Source organism: Anas platyrhynchos, chromosome 13 (assembly GCF_047663525.1).
Source record: "Anas platyrhynchos isolate ZD024472 breed Pekin duck chromosome 13, IASCAAS_PekinDuck_T2T, whole genome shotgun sequence".
Classification (NCBI taxonomy): domain Eukaryota; kingdom Metazoa; phylum Chordata; class Aves; order Anseriformes; family Anatidae; genus Anas; species Anas platyrhynchos.
This window is the reverse complement of record NC_092599.1, coordinates 291,800-310,998: the sequence shown is the minus strand read 5'-3', so window position 1 is coordinate 310,998 and position 19,199 is coordinate 291,800. Positions and strand designations below refer to the sequence as shown.

The 19,199-nt window shown below is 38.6% G+C and overlaps 1 protein-coding gene across 3 annotated transcripts in view; it reads right to left on the bottom strand.

The window, feature by feature from the left end:
• Window positions 1–836: 836 nt before the first annotated feature.
• FGD5 (FYVE, RhoGEF and PH domain containing 5) overlaps window positions 837–19,199 on the bottom strand; it is a 101,242-nt gene continuing 82,879 nt past the window's right edge. For all 3 annotated transcript variants that reach the window (XM_072044560.1, XM_027467797.3, XM_027467800.3), the window contains 9 exons: window positions 17,469–17,552; window positions 15,801–15,880; window positions 12,879–12,978; window positions 11,147–11,284; window positions 9,954–10,056; window positions 8,423–8,550; window positions 5,517–5,645; window positions 3,513–3,661; window positions 837–2,906 (listed from right to left, as the gene is read on the bottom strand). In XM_072044560.1, coding sequence (XP_071900661.1) covers window positions 2,870–2,906; window positions 3,513–3,661; window positions 5,517–5,645; window positions 8,423–8,550; window positions 9,954–10,056; window positions 11,147–11,284; window positions 12,879–12,978; window positions 15,801–15,880; window positions 17,469–17,552 — 948 coding nt within the window. In that variant the 3' untranslated portion in view covers window positions 837–2,869. The remainder of the gene's footprint in view (window positions 2,907–3,512; window positions 3,662–5,516; window positions 5,646–8,422; window positions 8,551–9,953; window positions 10,057–11,146; window positions 11,285–12,878; window positions 12,979–15,800; window positions 15,881–17,468; window positions 17,553–19,199) is intronic.

Below are 19,199 nucleotides of genomic sequence, written 5' to 3'. Positions count from 1 at the left end.
TACAATGGCATGGGATCTTGTCATGTTGGTACACTTCAACTCTGCTGCATGATTTACACTTTGAGTTGGGAAAATTATTATAACAACTGTTTAAAAAACATTTTAAAAAAGGCACGTGCTGTAAGATAGATCTATATATTAGTTGCAGATAACTGTGAATCATTTTAATGCTTTTCAACCGGTGGCAAAATAAAAAAACTGAAACAACAAATAAGGTCAGTTTGCATTTGAATTATCAAATGATTAGCTAGTATATTGTGCCTTATTACTGATTTTTTTTTAATCATTTATGAAGGTGTGGAACAAATTTATTTTATTTTATTTTTTTTTGAGAGAGAACAATAACAGCCAAGAGTTAGGAAGAAAATTTACTGAGCTGCTTATAAGTGAACTGCATACAGTAAACCATCTAGATACCTCAATTTAACATGTTAGTCTGGTAATCACTTTTAGAAAGTTTTATCTCTGAAATTGAGATAATTCCTGTCTTTTGTGCTTAGCTTTGCTCAAATTAGATCAAGTAGGACTGAAATTATGAGGGCATTTTATTTTTTTTTTCCACTCGTGAGACCATTTGTATCTGTGACTGAAGCAGTGTTGACAGGTGGGGTGGCTCTGTAGTGGTTAAATGCAGTGTTGACCAAAATACTTGAGCATAGCAATTAGGTCTAAATCCTGTTTCCACCAGAAGGCCTCAACTGCTGTCTTCTGACTTGATATTCTTCCTTATTTTGTGAGAGAATCAGTTAATTCGTGTGTGCTAACGCTAACTGGAAGTGCAAAGATGGAATTAAAGAAGTGAAAATAATGTAAAGGAAAAGCCTGTAGAACTGCAGTTATATTTTGACCTTTTATTTTTCCACATTACTTAAAACATGTTTAATAGCACTGTATGTTACTTTTTACAACAAAATACTTTCATGTATTCATTTACTGCTTATCACTGAAAACTTCATACAGTCAGATGTCAGCACCTAAATCTTCATAATACTGTTCTGTAGTGCAGTTTTGTTTTGTTTGAGAAAAGAAATTTTTGTTAGAAATCTTACTCTGTATTTAACATTCTTTTATTTTTTTCTCAGTGCAAAAAGTTTTTAAGGGGGAAAATACAGTCTATTGGTAGCAAGGCCATAGTTTTAACATGAAACAAAAGAGTTAGCATTGGTGTTCATCCATTAATGAAAGAATACAAAAGTTTTACTTTTCTCATACTTGTTTTCTGTTTGCATATGATAATCTGTGCTTTATGAAACTATCAGACTCAGATGTATTTAAAAAAAAATAAAAACAATACAGTTATATTTTTATTTAGTGGTAGACTTGTATTTGCTTTTTTAAGCTTGTTTTTCCAGGTGATAAATTGAACTATCTTTATCATTTGGATACATATTACAGACTTTTAAAAATACGGAAAATTCTAGCCAGTTCATTACTCAAAAATTAGGTATCCATGCAACTTACTGAAGAAAGGCAAAACTTGAAATAGTAAAGTCTCCCCTTCCCACAATGTATTGTAATGTAAGTAAATTCTTGAGCGTGTTATTTTCATACAAAGATATATTTTAATCATAAATGCCATTCTATTCCTCAGTCAAGTATTATGACAAATATAGGACACAAAACCATTTTATTGCAATGATTATAACATCACTTCTCAACCTTATTTAAACAAACCAACCAAACAAAAAAAAGCACTCCAGAATTCTACATCTTCATCTGGTATAAAGCAGCACATCTCTGAAGTCATACTGACACTTAGCTGCTGAGAATCCAGCCCTGGAGGTGGAGTAAGATACATTTACTTACAGGAGTTTCAAAGCACTCTTAACAGAGCAGGTACAGACAAGTGTGTTTCACCCCACCAGCATGTTTCAAATGGTGTGCTGGTTATATGGATTAAACTTTTAATGACGTTTTTCATAAGAACAGCAGAAACATCAGGAGGATTGAAAAAAAAAGCTAGAGTATTTAAATAGATGATAAAAATCTTAACACTACAAGGTAGGCTAGTGTTAAATAAAAACAGTCTATAGGTTTATAATAAATTAAAAATATCCTTTGGGTTTGAGTCTGATGCAGTATTTAGGGAGACTTTATACTATTCAGTGTCTAGATTTGTAGAGCTCCTATAGTGCATTTCAAAATACTATAGTGGTATGAAATTAGCTCCTTTAAAATAAATTATACAGTGGTTTGTGTAAAATTATAAAGGATAGTAAGTAATTATCCTGGATCATTATCTAGTGCAGTATTGGTAGAGCAGGTGAATGATTTTGTTTATTCGTTTTCTGTGGAAACAATTTAGCATATGCAGGGCATGATTTCATGCTGGCACTTGTTAATGGATGAGTAACGAACTGGTCCACCAAACTCCTTGGAAACGTGAAATAGTGAAGCTGTAGTTGAATAAAAATAATAAAGTGCTTTAAATGAGCATCTGTCATTTACTACATTGTTTCTCATTTCATGATAGACACCAAAACCAACCGAATGAAATATGATAGTGCTCTACAGTAAGTAAAATTGACCCTGTTGCTTACTGTAGTCAGTATTTCCATTTTTTTTGGTCTTGATGTTAAACTTAGCTTACTGTGAGATCACAGAAGAGGCTTATAACACAGGTTGAACTTGCACAGACATAAAGATCAACATAAATATTCCCTATTTTAAAGTTTCCTTTTGGAGAAAAAAAAAAAAGGTGGATGTAAGAGGAAGGAAGTAAAGAGAGCAATCTGGAAACAGTTCATATCTCCAGTGTATGTAACCAGTTTGCCTGAAATACACTGTTCAGTTTTGTGAGACATATAAAAGGTTGTCGGGAATGTATAGAAATCTGAGAATTTATTCCAAGTCCATTGGGTGATTGCTGCTATAAAATGGATGCTTCTTCCATGGCTTCAATCCACCTAAAAAGGGCAGGAAGGAAAGAGTGGTACATATAAAATTAGGTTTCTTTAGGAAATAGAAGAACATTAAGCTTGAAAAGGACTGTATTTCTCATCCTTGCTCTAATGAGGAACTATGGTTTTGTGATTAGAACGGGAGACATGAAACCACTGAAGTATGTTTAAAAGCAACAAAACCTCCCATAAACAATAATTTCCTTCCCTGTGTGTCCTGAGGTGCTGGCATTTTTACTTTGAATTTCATGATTATTTTACTAGGTGGAAGCAGTAGCAATAAATTGTGAAATCTGAACAATTATGTCTTGAGAGCAAACTAAGAGATGGATAAATAGAACTCAGAAATCAGGGAAGCTCCTGTGCAAAAATCACATTTGACAGACTTCAAGGTATGATTCTTGAGACTCAGCCTCCTTTCTAACTATTCAAGGGAGCAAAAACACAATAGATTTATAATCACCCACATCTCTCGCATGCAATTAAGCTTAGTAAACACTGAAAGCCATTTGTTTACTCTGTTATGGTAGGAGTTCTGAAGTGAAGGAGAGGAAAACCCTACTGAAGCTTTTACACCTGCATACTGCCAAGCGTGGAAGTCTATCCCCATACCTCTGTGCTGAATTGTTATCCTCTGCTCGGAAGCTATAAAACAGAGTCTGCTTGTGGTAGAGATGGAAAACTGTATCCGTACTTCCTTCCTCCTTTTCTGGGGCAATAGTAAAACCCAACAAAGGCAAACTTTCTGTGGCAACTTTGTCCTGAAAACAAACAAGAAGTGAACCAAAAATTAGAAGGCTTGTAACAGCTTGTGGGCTTTTTTTCTGAAGACCAATCGTGATACAACCCCTCTCTGGGCTGCAAAAGCAGTAGTACCAGTCTGATGCTGGACTGGTGGCTCTTAAACAGGAACAGTGCCAGTGCATATTTGCACATGTTCACCTAGTCCTGAATTCCAACAACACCTCTAAAAGTCTAGTTATTCATGGTCACCCACAAGGTCAAATTGCCCGTAACTTTCGTGGCTACCTTTGATGTAATGGTCCACAAAGTAAACTGCAAGGTTACTGACAGTATGGCACATGCAGCAACGCTTCTGAAAGTTTGAGACACAGCTCAGTCTCAGTTGTGTTACTTTGAAACACTTTTTGTTTGCTGAATGCAAATAGTAGTCTGATTGGTACCTTGTCATTTCCTTTCATAGCAACTTTCATAGCAACTAGCAACTTTTTTTAGAAACATGCACTATGTCAAATAGCATGCTCGCATTCAACGAGGCCTCCACATTTCTGAATTGGTAATGCAGTTCAGTGTTAATTTACCCCCAAGAAACAGCCATGCATCTTGCTTGCCAAACACGGCTTTTTATAAATTCAAGAAACAATAAGCATTATTCATACTGTCTTTTACCTGTCACTGAAAGCTGCAGTTTTGGCCACTATATCTGGGTAATGTTTTCTCTAAGTGTATAATGTTTTCAGTGTGTGTATGTTGCCTTTGCTTCTGCTCTTAGAAACTGAATTGCAAACTGGGAACATAAAGTTTAATTAGTCATCCACTACTCTTTCCCTATCACTGAACCAGATCACTTCAAAAGTCAAAGAAGGTAAGTAATGTCTTGGATACAGAATTTGATGGTAATAGTCTGAATTGCTGAGTTCAGCAAAAGTCATAAGAGGCTGCAGGGCCTTGGAAAAAAAGTCTGCTTCAAAATTATGTGGTCTAAATGTAAAGGAAGTAGGCAGAAAAAATACGAGGTTACTAACTATACAACAGCACTGCTGAAGCAATTGATAAGTTAGTTTCCAATGATGGCCAAATGAACTCTTTTGTGCCTCAATCTCATCTGTTTAAAGGGGATCATGGTGCTTCACGCCTCAAATTGGTGAAGAAAATTTAAATAATTGACATTTGCAAAGTTTTCTGAGGGCTTAAAATATCAAATATTGCTGTTACTACAATTCTTGCATTGTGTCCTTTGTCTAGCAAAATTACTTTTTAAGCTTCTGCTTATGAAATCTGTCAGTCATAACCACCCGTTGTATTGCATTTACTTTGGTAAATGCAGCTATTCACAAAGGAGAAGAAATTAAAATATGAAAAGGGACTAGGGAGAGAAAAAGTACATAAAAATGCTTTAGTTTATACCCAAGCTCCTTGGCTATAAGGTGGAGCTTACAGGCCAATATAGAGAGCAATATTCTCACCTCTCCAGATTGTCTCCTGTCTTTCCCTGTTGATACTAGTAGGATATATATATATATATATGTCATATTTATACTTGCAAAAGTGCAAGATTCTCCTCACCACCAGAAATGGATTACAGTGCCATCTATAAAAAATCCGTCAGTTACCTTGAAGTGTTTGTGTGTAAATACCTAGACTAAGGTTGACAGTATATAGCAGCACCAGCAAAAAGTCAAATAATGAAGAGCAATTTGTTAGGAGGGTTACTGAGGTCCACCCAGGTTTGTGGCTGAGTCTCTCTGATAAGGAGAGCTGCCCAGGAACTCAGTCTGTTAGAACCAGCTCTCAGAGGTTCTGTGGAGAGGTGACTGCAGAGAGCAAAAGAGGAAAGCCAGTTAAGAAACTATTTGAAGTCTGATTGCACAGTACCTCATTTGCTGTGTAAGTATAGAGGACTTTGCCTTTGATAACAAACCAGCGTTTCTTCCAGTGTCTTTTGCCTCTCTTACATCTACTGAGGTAACCACTGATGGTAGCTCCCTCTCCCGAGGCTGCCACCTGGAGGAAAGCAGGAGAAAGCAGGATTTGTGACAGCAGAGGCTTTTCCCCTCCTGATAATGCACGTTCATCTCATACTAGACAACTAGGGCTATGTCCATGAAACCATAAGTAGACCACTAAAAATATGGAGAAATAAAAAGCATAAGTGTGATATTACTGTTCTTTTTTTTACTGTTAGAAGATGTTTGGTTAAATTTAGTTCTCAGTAACACATGGAAAATATGCAACCAAATTGTTACTAAGGTCAGCAAGTTTACAGTTGTGTTCTGAGAAGGTGTACTTGTGTACTTGTCCTTTTTCCCAGCTTATTTTCTTGGGGGGGGGGGGGGGGGGAAGAGAAGGAGAGGAAGCAGCTGAGGGGGGTGAGGTGGTAAACTGAAAGTGCATGCTTCCAATATGGAAGGACAGTCCTTTAGCTGAACACCTATAAGATGTGGGTATATTTAGGACTTTGCAATAGTTTTATATTCATTTATGTTAATAAATTGATAGTGACTATTTCATTTGTGATGTAATATTTCCGAGGAAGGTTACACAGAAGTATTTGGAGATCTAAGCCATTAGCGATCTTAAGGATCCACATTTTGAGTGAATGGAACTATGCACATGCACACCTGCGCATAATGCAGTATGCATCATTAATTGCAGCAGTTAACTGCAATTATACCAAATTATAAACAAAGGTCAGAGGTTCAAAAACAGCCTTTCTAACACTAACAGAATAGAAGACTGAGCAGTATCACAATAGTGTATTGTAGTAGAATAAAAATATTCCAAGACCTGGGTAAAACAAATTAGAAAAAAGTTATGCATCAATGCTACCATCAGACAGTTCACATTAATAAACATGCTGCCTCCTTGTGGATAGAAAGACAATACTATTGTCATAACAGCTGAATTTTGGCCTTTCTCAGTATCCAGTTTTTGTGTTTGTGTTACATGCGTGTATTTTTGGCTTAGTTTCACCTCAGTACAAATAAACCTCAAGAATTTCCCATGTCTTGACATAACAATGAATTCAGCAAGATGTTTTCACCTTATTTTCTTTCATATAATCTCAGAGTGTCTGGGGAATGCAGCCATAGGGCAGGACTTACTGGATGCTTTCTTTGGTCATGACCTGGGAACCTGAGTGCAGCCCTGTGCCATGCGTGATTCTGTTGTGCTGAGGTGGCATTTGCAGCATAACACACTTTTTTTGCCTGTGACACAGTGGTTTTACAGCTCTGTAACTTTGTTCTGGACAGGAGTTAAGGCCATTTCCATCTGTGTCTCTTTTGCCTCAGGGAACAGTCAGCATGCTGTTGGAGTAGGGATATGGCACATGTCATTTTAGATCCTAGCTGGAAACACCACCTCTGTATTAAGAGTCTATATGTAAATCATAAAGCATTGATTTTATTTTATTATTTTAAAGCCTTTCTGCCATCTTTAACAGTCCCATGTTGGACACAAACCAATATGCAGCTCCCTGTAGCCTTCTCTTCCCTTGTCGTGTGCTACAACTTGAAATTTCGGGGCTGAGAAGGAGACCTGTGCCCTGCATTTAAGATTGTTACTAAAATCAAAGTGGTTTGTTGAGCACTTCCACCCTCTCCTTCAGTACCCTTGTATGAATCCCATCCAGCCCCATAGACTTACGAACATTCAAAGGATGTAATAGGTCACTTACAGTTTTCCATTTAATTACAGGGCCTTCATCTCACTCCCTGTCACCATCTTTCAACTCAGGGGGTCTGGGTACCCTGAGGAAAAATGGCCTTACTAATAAAGACTGAGGCAAAAAAAAAGCATTAAATACCTCAGCCTTACTTCATCTTTTGTCACTGTGTTTTCCATCACATCCAATAAAGGAAGGAGATTCTTTTTAAAAAAGTCTATTTTGTCGTCTTCTGCACTAGCCAAATTGAGTTCCAGTTGGGCTTTGGCCCTTCTAATTTTCTCCCTGTGCAACTTGACACCACTGTAATCTTCCTGAGTTCCCTTTGCTTTCTTTCAGAGTTCATGAACTCTTTTTTTCTTCCTGAGTTTCTGAAGAAACTATGATAAATACTTGCTGATTTCAGTGAAATGTGAGTACCTTACTGTGTTCAGGTTTAATAGGCAACTTTGCTACCTAGACTGCATCAACATGATTGACACCTTTTTCTTGGAAAGAAAATTAATATAGCTGGAGAAATTGTGGTCCCTTTGAAACAGGTGGGGATTTTGCTTGTTTACATTGGTGGGATCAAGATTTTATCAATTTTATTTGAAATACTTTGGTTTGAGCTGGGGGGAAAACGACTGATTAAATGTGCACTCCTGAATTACTTACAAAAAGAGTAGAGTCTATTGCCTAAATGGCGTTTTATTTTTTGAAATCAAAGTAAAATTTCAGAAGTAAGTGTCTTGTCATAAAAAGTAACTGATTGACAGCAAATCATGCTCTGTTGATACTTGTGAAGGCCTATGACCTGCAGTCTTTTATTAGCTACTACCGTGAGGTAGGCTTATTTTTTTCTGAAGACATTACAGGTTGATGAAGTAATTAAAGTAAGCTGCTCTAATTTGGGTTTCTTAGTGGGCTGAAAAAGGTTCTGTGGTATCTTCAGAGCACAGAGTATCTTGTGTTTGAAATTCTAGTGTGAAAAATAGAAAAGATACTTGCATGATGCAAGTAGACCAGGGCATGGGTTGAGCCCACTGCACACAGAATAAATTATAAACAAAGCTGCTGAAATAGCACACAGTTCTGTGCAGTTCCTGGCCTTTCTCAGGCAGCTTGGTCCTACCTCCATAAGAGCTGAAGGGATCTTCTTCTGTTTCTTAAAAGATGAATAATGGATATTGTGGAAGACAGAGAAGGCACTGCTTGAACACCTGGATGAAGTTGGAGGGAAGCTCACACTTAGTGGCCGCTCTGCAAGATTAGGAAAATTCAGAAGGGAAGGGGGAAATAGGTGAATCAGCACATATCATAGTAGGCCTAAGAGACACATGATACACTAATGCAAACCAGCTACGGAAAATGCAATGCCTCCTCCATAGCTGTTTTTTATTTCAGCTTTTCTTTTGAATTTCTGCTTTAAGTCTGGCTAGCTTGCTGGATTTCATAGCACCCTAGGGTAATGGTAATAACCTACAGCTTCTTGAAAGCAGCCTGCAAGAAAGCTGACAAAACAGTAAACACAGCTTGTTTTCTTCTAAGTTAAAATCAACATTAACCAAATGGCTTTTCCATCTCACTCTCTGTTCTGTAACATCTCTGCAGGATGAATTCACTAATGGGACATTCTTTCAGTATAAAACTCTTTGAGAACTCTGTATTAAGAACACTTTGAGTTCTGCAAGGGAGACATCAGTCTTCATTACCCCTTGTTGTCTGAGTTCACATCTTCATGATCCTCTCCTCTGGCAACACACATTATCAGGAAGTTTTGGTAAAGCTCGGCATTGTTTTAGCACAAATCTGAGTTATCAATTCTTGGGCACACAATGGCTTGGGAATGCTTTGGCTGTTGTGACAGTATCAGTTCATGTGTTTGCTTGGCTAGTGTTAATTTCTTTAATCAGAATGGAAAACTAAATTCACCTGTCCCTGTTATTTTAGCTCTGACACTAGAATGTACCTACTTTTAGGGATTGTCTACATGAATAATTGTGGGAGAACATTATTTCATGTTAATTCTCTGTTCATATATACATTTTTTTTAAATATTTGTATTATATATAGAGAGAGATATATACTCCCCCACCCCAATTTATCTTTGATTTGGGTGTGTATTTAAAACAGAACAGGGACTCATAGTGGGACAATAAGATACAGAGTTCTAGTTAGGCCTTCCACTTTGAATTTGTGTTTAGCTCTTCCACTTTGAATTTGTGCTTTCATCTATTCCAAGATTAACTTCCCATGTAGAAAAGCTCTTAGAGGCTCTGTACTTTGCCTAGGCATTTCTTGTAAAAGCTACAACAAGGGTGAGGACAGAATGAGGAATAGTAAAGCCACTGATTTCCTATAACAGGAAAAATTCAGTATAAAAAACAAGGAATAGCTATCAGCTATACTGTTTGCATCTCACTGTTTGCCGCTATTCTGGCTTATCAAAAGGCCAGAGGAACCCTCAAAGGACAGCCTGGCTTTCTAATAAAGTTTTAGCTGACATACAGCCTGCCACTCTTGGGACATCAATACGCATGCCTCATGCTTGAAATGAGAAATCCTGTCACAAAACTGAACATAGTAGGCAGGTCCTAAAACCCTCCCTGTTATATAAACAGGCACCAGATTTGTCAGTTTTGCCAAGAATGAAGGAACCTTACCTCTTTTCTTCAATTCCATATAGCAGCTGTCACAAACTTTGGCTGCCTGATCTTTGAGGTACTTCAGAGGGTACTTGTTTCTTGAACAATTTCGACATACAATCTGTTCCGGAAAGGATAGAAGCATTTAAATATAATTTTAATTGGACATATGCACATACAGAAAAAATCCTTCGAGTTGTTTGGGAGAGGAAGATGAATAGTGGAGCAGATTTGACTCTGCTACAGCAGTGTCAATCCTGGTAAGCCTACTGATTGAACTGTGATTGCTGTAGATTTACACTGTCATAAGCTAAGCAGAACTGATCACAGAATTTAGTTGCACACCGTTGCTATGCTTATCTCTGCAAGAACTTACACCTTTCCCCTTATCAAAGCACAGAAAAGCCACTTTAATATTACTCTTGTTTTCATAGTTTCGTTAGTAACATTATTTTCTGAAGCAAGTTTGCATGTTCCCACTACCCCTGTCTACGTACTGACTGATTTTTCTCTGTGAATTTGGGGGGAAAAATATTTTTTCATACTAGCAGAAATTAAAAATTAAAAATAATAATTAAAAAAAAAACACAACACACTGAGACTAAAAGAGAACCTTGGTTCAAAACAGGACTGTAAATTTGTATGTATAAACACATCTCGAGTCAGCTAAAGGAGTGATAAAGGAACTAGAACACTGGGAAGCTTATAGATCCTCATGGCTTTAGGGCAAACGGCAGCAGCTCATCAGTGGAGCATAGAGAAAGCTTTCCCTGTGGTTACTGACCAAACCGTTCCCTGTCACTGAATTTCATCACTTTTTTTGGAAGGTAATTTTAGTAGCTGTTATTAGGGGCAGGACGTGGATTTTTGACTGCTCTGGTCCATACCTTTAATCTGTATTTTTAGTGTATTGCTTCATTGTCTCTAGTTCTAGCTGCAGATCAGATACAACAGCTGGACTCAGCAACAATTACCATGTAAGCTTTCAACTACCAGCCTTTGGGAATTAATTTGCCTCTCAAGGGCAGGTTGCTGTTGTTCCTACTGGTCATTAGAAACCTAATTACCTAATCTAACAGGGCACTAACAGGTTCTGTGGGAAGCCAAATTCTGGTCTTGATGTTGCTACGAGTTTGTAGAAATTACACCAGTGTCAGCCAGTGTCTTAGAAGTGTGAATACAGCCTCCCTGAGGAGCTGTACATCTCTTACCTTCCCACAGGCGTGGCAATGATGTCGCCTCAAAGTGAGGGTAAAATCACAGCCACAGTTCATGCACATCATGACATGGGACACAGGTACCAAAGTAGGAGGCCTCTCACCCACGGTTATTCCAAGCTTCTCCCGTAGCTTAAAATCCAACAAGAATGAATTAAGAAGCATCCACACTTCCAAAGTACAAAGTGATTTCCCTCATACAGTTTTTTCATTGCAGTCCACCTGCTACAGTCCCCATTTTTTCTAATTCTTGATGCACATTGAGATAGAGGTGCTTCAGCACTGAAAGTCTGTGGCCAATCAGTACATGGTGCTGTGAAAGCCAGTCACAACAGGTAAGAATCAATGTAGATCTGTTGTTACTGGTCAGGCACTGGCAATCTTCCACATCAAAGATCTTATTCATTGTATATGCAAATTGTGGGTAAGAACATGAGTTAAACCCATCTTTTTATTAGCAGTTTTTGAAATAGCATCGCTAAAAAGCTCCATAGTTTTCAGCTGAAAAGAGGCTGAGCTCATTATTTCATTACACCTTGGAGCAGTTTTATCACTGGGGAAGAGACAGGACAGAAAACGGTAAAAACTTGTTTCTTTTCCAAAGCAAATTGTGATGTGCACAAAGAGGAATTTATCCCCACACAGTCCAAATATCTGTAAGCAGCTTTAGAAAATGTATTCACTATTCCTATTGCATTGGAATGCACCAGGCTGCTGTTGTGCAAGTGCCTATGCCTGTGCTCCAAGCCCATGGAGCCATGGTCGATATGAAACTGAACCTAATTTAATAAGCCACTGCTGATATGCAGGTGTTACTTCTGGTTCAGCACAGAAATATTTGGGGTACCACTTTCAGTTCACAACACTGTAAGTGTTTGGCACAGGTAGTGCACAGTCTTGTGCCTTTGGAGGACTGTTTGCTAGGGAGGTTTGCTATGAGGAAAATAGACTCCTGCAAGCAAATAGGATGCAATTCCTCCAAATTTCTTCTTGTGCACATTCAGATTTACATCAGAAGTAGAGATGCAAAAGAAATTACTTTTCCATGTCTTGAAAAAGGCTTTGATTTTGCTATGCAATAGAATTTCTAATTTTTATTGTTAAAAATTTGAAAGCAAATTAACTTCAGGGCAGCAAGAATTTTTTTTTTTTTTTTAGTAAAGGGTTCTGCTTAATCTAAAATAGAATTTTTACTTTTGTCAAGCACATTCTTTGGCTTCATAACTGAGAGCAGTACAATTGAAATCAACAAGAAAGTAACCATATACATCAATTGTGCAGATTCAGTTAGAATATTGCTGGTGAGGTTTGCATTGGCAGTGGCTTTATTGTTTGTATAGTATTAGTATAACTAATGGGTAGTTTTGTTTTCTTACATCTACAGAGTTAGTACCTGTTTTTTGATCATCCAAGATAGTTACTGTTTAGGACCAAATTTTGTTAGTCTTCCTCCATGAGAACTCATATTTAAGCAAAGACCACAGAATACAGAGTGTGATTAACATTTCAGGTGGCCTCTCAAACCATGAACTGTGGTATGAGGTTTGTTATTTAGGCTTGACATACCGATTTAAATGAAAACAGTAAGAATGTCCTGCCCTAGGAACTCTACATTTTATAGCCCTCCTCCTTCTCTTTCCTCCTTCCCACTCCCTCTCCCTCTGTGTGTGTTCCCACTGCCCTCCCACTTCCCCTTCAAGCACTGAAAGATTTGGCTTCCTCTTACCTCAACGTTACTGTGGAAGGTGGAAGTATTGTGAGCTTTGTAGTCATCAGGGATGTGCCTGCTGATGCAGCTGTACCAGTCATCCCTTTCCGAGCAAGAGCTGTGGAATGAAATACAGCAAAGCAGTCAATGCACAAAGCACATCAGGAACCAAAACAAGCAGTTTCTGGATCTGAGGAGAAAATCTTCACTTTATGAATGTATGATTTTACCCACTCATGCATTGAACCAGTTGTTTTCAACCAGGAACAAAACTGACTGTTGTATTTATTCAGCTGGGTGATTAGTGTAGATCAATGGTTATGACTGTGACCAAGAAGGAAATCAGTGCTCAGAAATGTTTTTTGAAGTAGTTTCTGACTTTTCTATAAGCTGGTCAATCCTAGATCACATTAGACTATAAAGTGTTTCTTCTGCCATGTCTGCCCTAGCTATTAGGCACTCTAAAGCATGTAGTGTCGCCATGGGTTGCTCAGAATAAGTGTGTTTGTGCTCATCTCTACAGCATTTTCTCTAGTTGCAGTTATGCGTGGAGGCTAGTAGTTCTCCGAACTGGCCTCTAGATGCCCCCTTTGCACTGGACAGAACAGGGAGCACTTTGTGCTTCCCTGTCAGTACAGCAGCCCCAGAAAAGCAGCAGGGCTCTAAATGCCCAAATGCATTTTTTCTTCTAGGACCATTAGCTGGTCCTGCATATGTTAGCTGGCTTTCATGTTGTGACTTCAAACTGTGTGCATAATGTCCATCTGAAATTGTGAACAGCTCTAGCTGTTTTCAGAATCAATCAAAGGAGAGGATGCAGCTCAATGTGTTGTTCTCCCTTTCCTGAGTCATACCAGGTACTCATGTTAAAGCTATCCACTAGAGTTCCTTTTAAAACTAAGCACTGGCATCGTTGCCAGCTGCTGTTCATCTGTGATTTCCATACACCATGCTCAGGAAGGCCACCAAACAAGACATCTAAGGACAATTTGTCCAATTTGCCTTTTGTGGTCTTAAAAAAAAAGGGGGGTGGGGGTGGGGGAGAAGTGGTAGAGACGAAGTGCCAGAGTTAATCAATGATCCCTGACTTGGCACTCCTCTGCACCCTGAACATAAGCCCTCATCTGTTAAAAACACCAGCAGTCATTCAGTTTACTCATAAGAGAAACTGAACGGGATGGGATTTTGTCACAGTGCTACCCACTGTTGCTCTGAATTAGTCTCACAGGGTGGTACACTGACTGCTTTCTCCCAGTGCTCTGTTGTTTTATAAGGGCACCAGATGGTTACCTCTGTGTCCAAAAGGAATATTTTTGACATGTAAGTAAAGGTGTAACAGCAGTATCAGCCTTCTCTATAAAAGCTCTGTGCCCAGATCTATCACCTGCTCACTGCAAGCCCAGAACATGGCTTTTTGGGTGAGCAAGCCGTTTTCAGTGCAACATGTGAAGACTTTACTGCACCACCTTCTCATACAGCCGTGCCAACTTTTTTGCCTTTAGCTCCTGGTGATGATATATTTCCTCAATGCACACTCACCTTGTCTCATGCAAATTTAAAAGCACTGAGGTTTTTTGATAAGCAACAACTGGTCTTCAGTGCAGGCCTGCAACACCCCAGTTTGAACAATAAAAGACACAGTTTTTAAGGATGCTTGAAGCCTTCTGGTACTTGTTTTGGCTAAGCACAGACTTCATATATATGAACATAAACGGACCACATAAGCAGAGCATCCCATGCTGCTTCCTGGGGATGCCAGCTTCAGTTGGTTTGGATAAAAGGGGCATACAGCAGTTACTTCCCCTCTGCAATAGAGAAGTACCATACACTTGCTTTTTTAACTGTCAGCAGGTGATTCAGAAGCACTGTGTGTATATTTTGAAGATTGTGATGAGTGTGCAGATCTAAGAAAATCTCAGATGTTTTCTCATGTGCTGGCTGTAAAAGGAAACAGACAAAGACTTTGACAGATATCTAAGCACTGTCCACAGATGGCAGATCTTCCTAGAAATATGAGAGTTCCAAATTCTGATTCTGAGTAAGAGAGTGTCTCTCTGTCTACCTATTAAACTGTGTAGTTTAGGGAAGTCTGCTGTGTTTCCAGCCATGCTGTAGCTGGAGACTGATGGTGAGGAAACTGGTACTTGAAGTTTTGAAGACCTTTTTATTTGGAAAAATTAATTTTAATAACATTGCTAGGATGCTACGTCTTTTATAGTAAACTACACCTGAAAATCAGTCCAGCTCTAAGTAAATTTGCAGGATAATTTTGGACTAGAAGCATCAAATAACACAGTACACTGCAATCTTGTGATCAGAAACCAACCTACAATCTCTTTTTACCATTATTTTTTAATCCCAGGATAGAGATCCTGGCTTTCAGTTGCAGTCAGTACTAGCACTACACAAACTCATTAGTGAAATTCCTTTTGTTAGAAAGACCCATGAGATTGCCAATGAAGTTCAACTTTGTCTTTGTCATTTAAGCATTATTAAGTGCTTTTATGTCCATTGCATGGTGTTACCTATTTACAATTCTCCAGCAATTTTGCAACACTAGTTTTATGAGCTAAAAGTATAATTGTGAAAGGGAAGGATAACATGCTCATGGTGTTACAAGGAAAGAGTGTGAGAGGTCAATGGAAAATCCTCAGGCTTCATAGAAAGATTTTATTCTCTTTCCTCTCTCTTTAAAATGTTTTCAAAAGCTAAGTTCTAATCATTACTCATTATACGAGTCAAATTAGCTACAGTTTATGAGGTTTGCATTTATATCTTCATTGTGTAATCAAGTACTCAGCCATTGTCTGTCACAATAGCACAGACTGAAACCAAGTTAGAAGAGAATGAGAGACTAGTAAAGCCTAAATATTGGTTAGGTTAATCTAGAGATACAACTAGAATGTAACACCTTTTGCCATGGCAGTCTGGGGACAGTACCTTGCTGACAGTGTCAGGCAATATTCATCATATTCAATCTTCAGGACGTTTTGGGCTTTTTCTGTCACAGGGCGGCTGACCTAGAAAAAAATGCCATGAACATAAAGGTGGAGTTAAACTGTCTATAACACTGTACAACTCTCAATGCAAAGGGATCTTTGATGTCCCAACCATCTGTTTCATACTTCAATGCAAAGAAATGGGCTGGTAGGGTTTTCTGCGTATTCTGTTCTTGGTTTAATGGGGAATGCTTTCTATTTCAATATGGTGGTGGTGCAAAAGGGAAAAAGAAAATCATTTAATCCAACTTGAAAGGTAAGGATAAAATATCAGTCAGGGTAGAATTTTAATATGACAAGCTTAGGAGATATTTAGTCTGAGAAGTGTCAGAGCATTTTGGGAAGAAGCCGTGGCTGTTCCTGGAATGAATGGAAATAATTTTCTTCCTGACAGGTAGATCATATACAGAGCAGTGCTTTAGATCGGTGAATGCCTGCCTGGAGCCAGGCTCTTTAATAATAAAAAATACTTAAAATCTACAGCTCAGATAAAATTCCCCTTCATGTAGTGTATTAGTCATCTACTAACAGCAACAGGCACTTAAGAGAAACATAGCTTCACGGTACTGGAACTATTATGCTAATGACTCAGTGTTTCAAATGTACTAACAAGTACCTGTTCTGTAATTCCTTACTTAGTGGTGGTACTTTTTGGCAATTCTTGTGTCAGATGGGAACTCATAGTTAATTTTAGACTATGATGTCTGTAGGGTGATTAGCCTGCCACCTTTTCATAAAACCCTAATACACCTTGTATCATTCTGCTGAAATTCATAATTACTAATTCACGTCTTGCTTGTTTCTTAGAGCACCAAGCTCCTGACTTGCCACTTGAAGTCTTCTTTCATAAAAATACAACTTGGCATATTGGCCATAGAACAGTTAGGAAGGTTCCTGGTGGGAGGTATGTAATGGTCAGCTAGGTCAGAGCCAAAAACCACTCCAGCCCAAAATCTCCTGTTGCACAGGTACCAGTACCACCTGATGCTTAGGGAAAGACCGTAAGAACAGGATAATTGTGTCCAGTTTCTGCAATCTGCAGTTAAGGAACTTACTGAACAAGAGATTATCTCTGTATCATTGCACGTAATAGCACTCAATACACCATTTCCCCATGAAGTTTTAGAATCCAATAACATTTCTGATGAAGACAGTCAAAGTTAAAAAAAAAACAACAACAGGCAAATGAAAGCTTATATAAATTCTAAGTGGCATGAGTTTAAAATCTGGTAGCCTACGCCCTAGTTAATGTGTTGTAGGGAACAACTGTGCATTGTCTGGAGACATGAGGAGGGGAATGAACCAAATAGGATAATAAATCTTTTCTGTCTCCAGTTTCATGATCCGATAGTAAATCTGATTTTGGCTTTCATTATTCATTACAAGCCTGAGTAAGGCTGTCATACTAAGCCACAACCTTACAGTTAATGTTATGTTTATATTATTTTTCCTTCTATCTCCTGGAAGAGGCAATGAATGGAATCCTCTGATAGCAGGTCCACTCCTTCTCTCCCCTTGCCATGAACTGGAAATGAGACATAAACCAGCAAAGTACTAACAGCTCACTGTATAACTTTGATTCCAGCCTATAATACAGATAAGGCATTACCTTCATGCCTGACACAGCCAATGTGTTTTTCAGTCGGTATTTGCCATCCTTCTGGGGATATGTGTACAGCAGAACATCATTCATCTACATGAAGAGAAAGACAAAATCAGTAATCTGAAATATGGTTTGCAGGCCTGACCATTACTTGTGGGGGGGATACCCAGAACAAGCAGTAACTTGATGATCTGTCAGGACTGTTGCTACAGACAAGCCCAAGCTGCATAGCTTAGGTCAAGACCTGCATTTACAGAGAGCTCTGGGGAGTCTGGATCCAGGACTTTGATTCCTTCCCATTTTTGAAGTTGCTAATGGCTAAGCAAGTAGATATTCAGCCCCCTTCTTATTCAGCTTGGGTAAAACAGGTCCTTGTTTTAAGGGCAATGCTGTGTTCAAGTTGGGAAGCCAGGCTGTACTTGTTACCTGGCAATACCAACTAACTGCCCGGGATGCTGCTGCTCTGACTCTGCCCCCCGACAGCAAAGCTGTGGTGGGTAGGGCTGGGCTTCATGGACTTCTGTTTTCAGGGCAAAAAGGAAGTGGAGGTAGGAAAGTTGCCAAGGTCTGGAAGAATGACTCAGGGAGGAATGGTTTGGATATTTGAGAGAAGTAACCAGATTTCTCTGCTAGCAGAATTCTCCCAGACACAACAGCATTGCTGGGTCCAAGGGCCACAGCAGAGACCATGGGATAGCAAAATTAGAAACATTTTTTTTTAATTTTATGAGGAAAAAAACATCTGTAACTCAACACCCCAAATTTCTCCTTAGTTCTCACAGTTCTTGGCATGTTTATCAGACAGCTTCATACAGAATAGGATCAGATCTTCTCTTCTGTTTGCCTATCTTAATAGACATTATTGCAGCCTTTTGCCTCTGTGCCAGCAAACAAATAATTGAAACAGTGGAACTGGACCTGGCAGGTCTTTGCTGGCCTTTCCTCCCCATACTACCAGAAGGAAAAACTGTGTCATTGGGCCTCAACATTGCTAAGGTAATGCTTACATGCTTGCATTCTCTGCTTTACTTGAACGAGCAGATCATGTTCTGTTGTTTTCTTTCTCTGACATCAATACCAATATGCATAAGTTGCAAGGCATAGGTAATACTGTGTGATGACACGTGTCTTAAATGCAGAAATTCTGAAGAGAAGTTAAAAAGTAAACAGAAACCAGCTTCACTTGGATTCCTTTGTGACAAGGACATTTTAATGTAGCCAATTGGATGCTAATAATACTGCATTTTGGAAGGAAAACTATAATAAACGGAGAGGCTAAAAAGAAGGGAGAAAACTAAAGAATCATTGAAAAATGAACACAGGATTCCCCCTTGTCTTGTGTTGGCAGCCTGTCCATCCAGGTTGTGAACATGACCTATTTATGTAGAATACATGTCATTTTTTTTTAAATTTGGCAATAAAATAACATATCCTTTAGGACTGGAATTGTCAGGGTCTTGCTATTACTGCCCAACTGCCTAAAACAGTTGTTGTGAGGTTTTCATTCACTTGCTTGTCTGAAGAAAATGGAAGTAGAGCCTTATGGATGTTTTCTTAATAGATCATACTTCAGCTTTCGTACAGAGCAGTTATAGTAGTTAAAGAAAAATGATATGGGATATATCTTTATCACCTTGAAGTTAACAGCAAAATTGTTGCCTTTGTTAGAGGGTCATGAGCTAACTCATGGGTAACAGTTCATTAAGCAGCAAATCAAGTTTCTGTGCATTAGCTGCA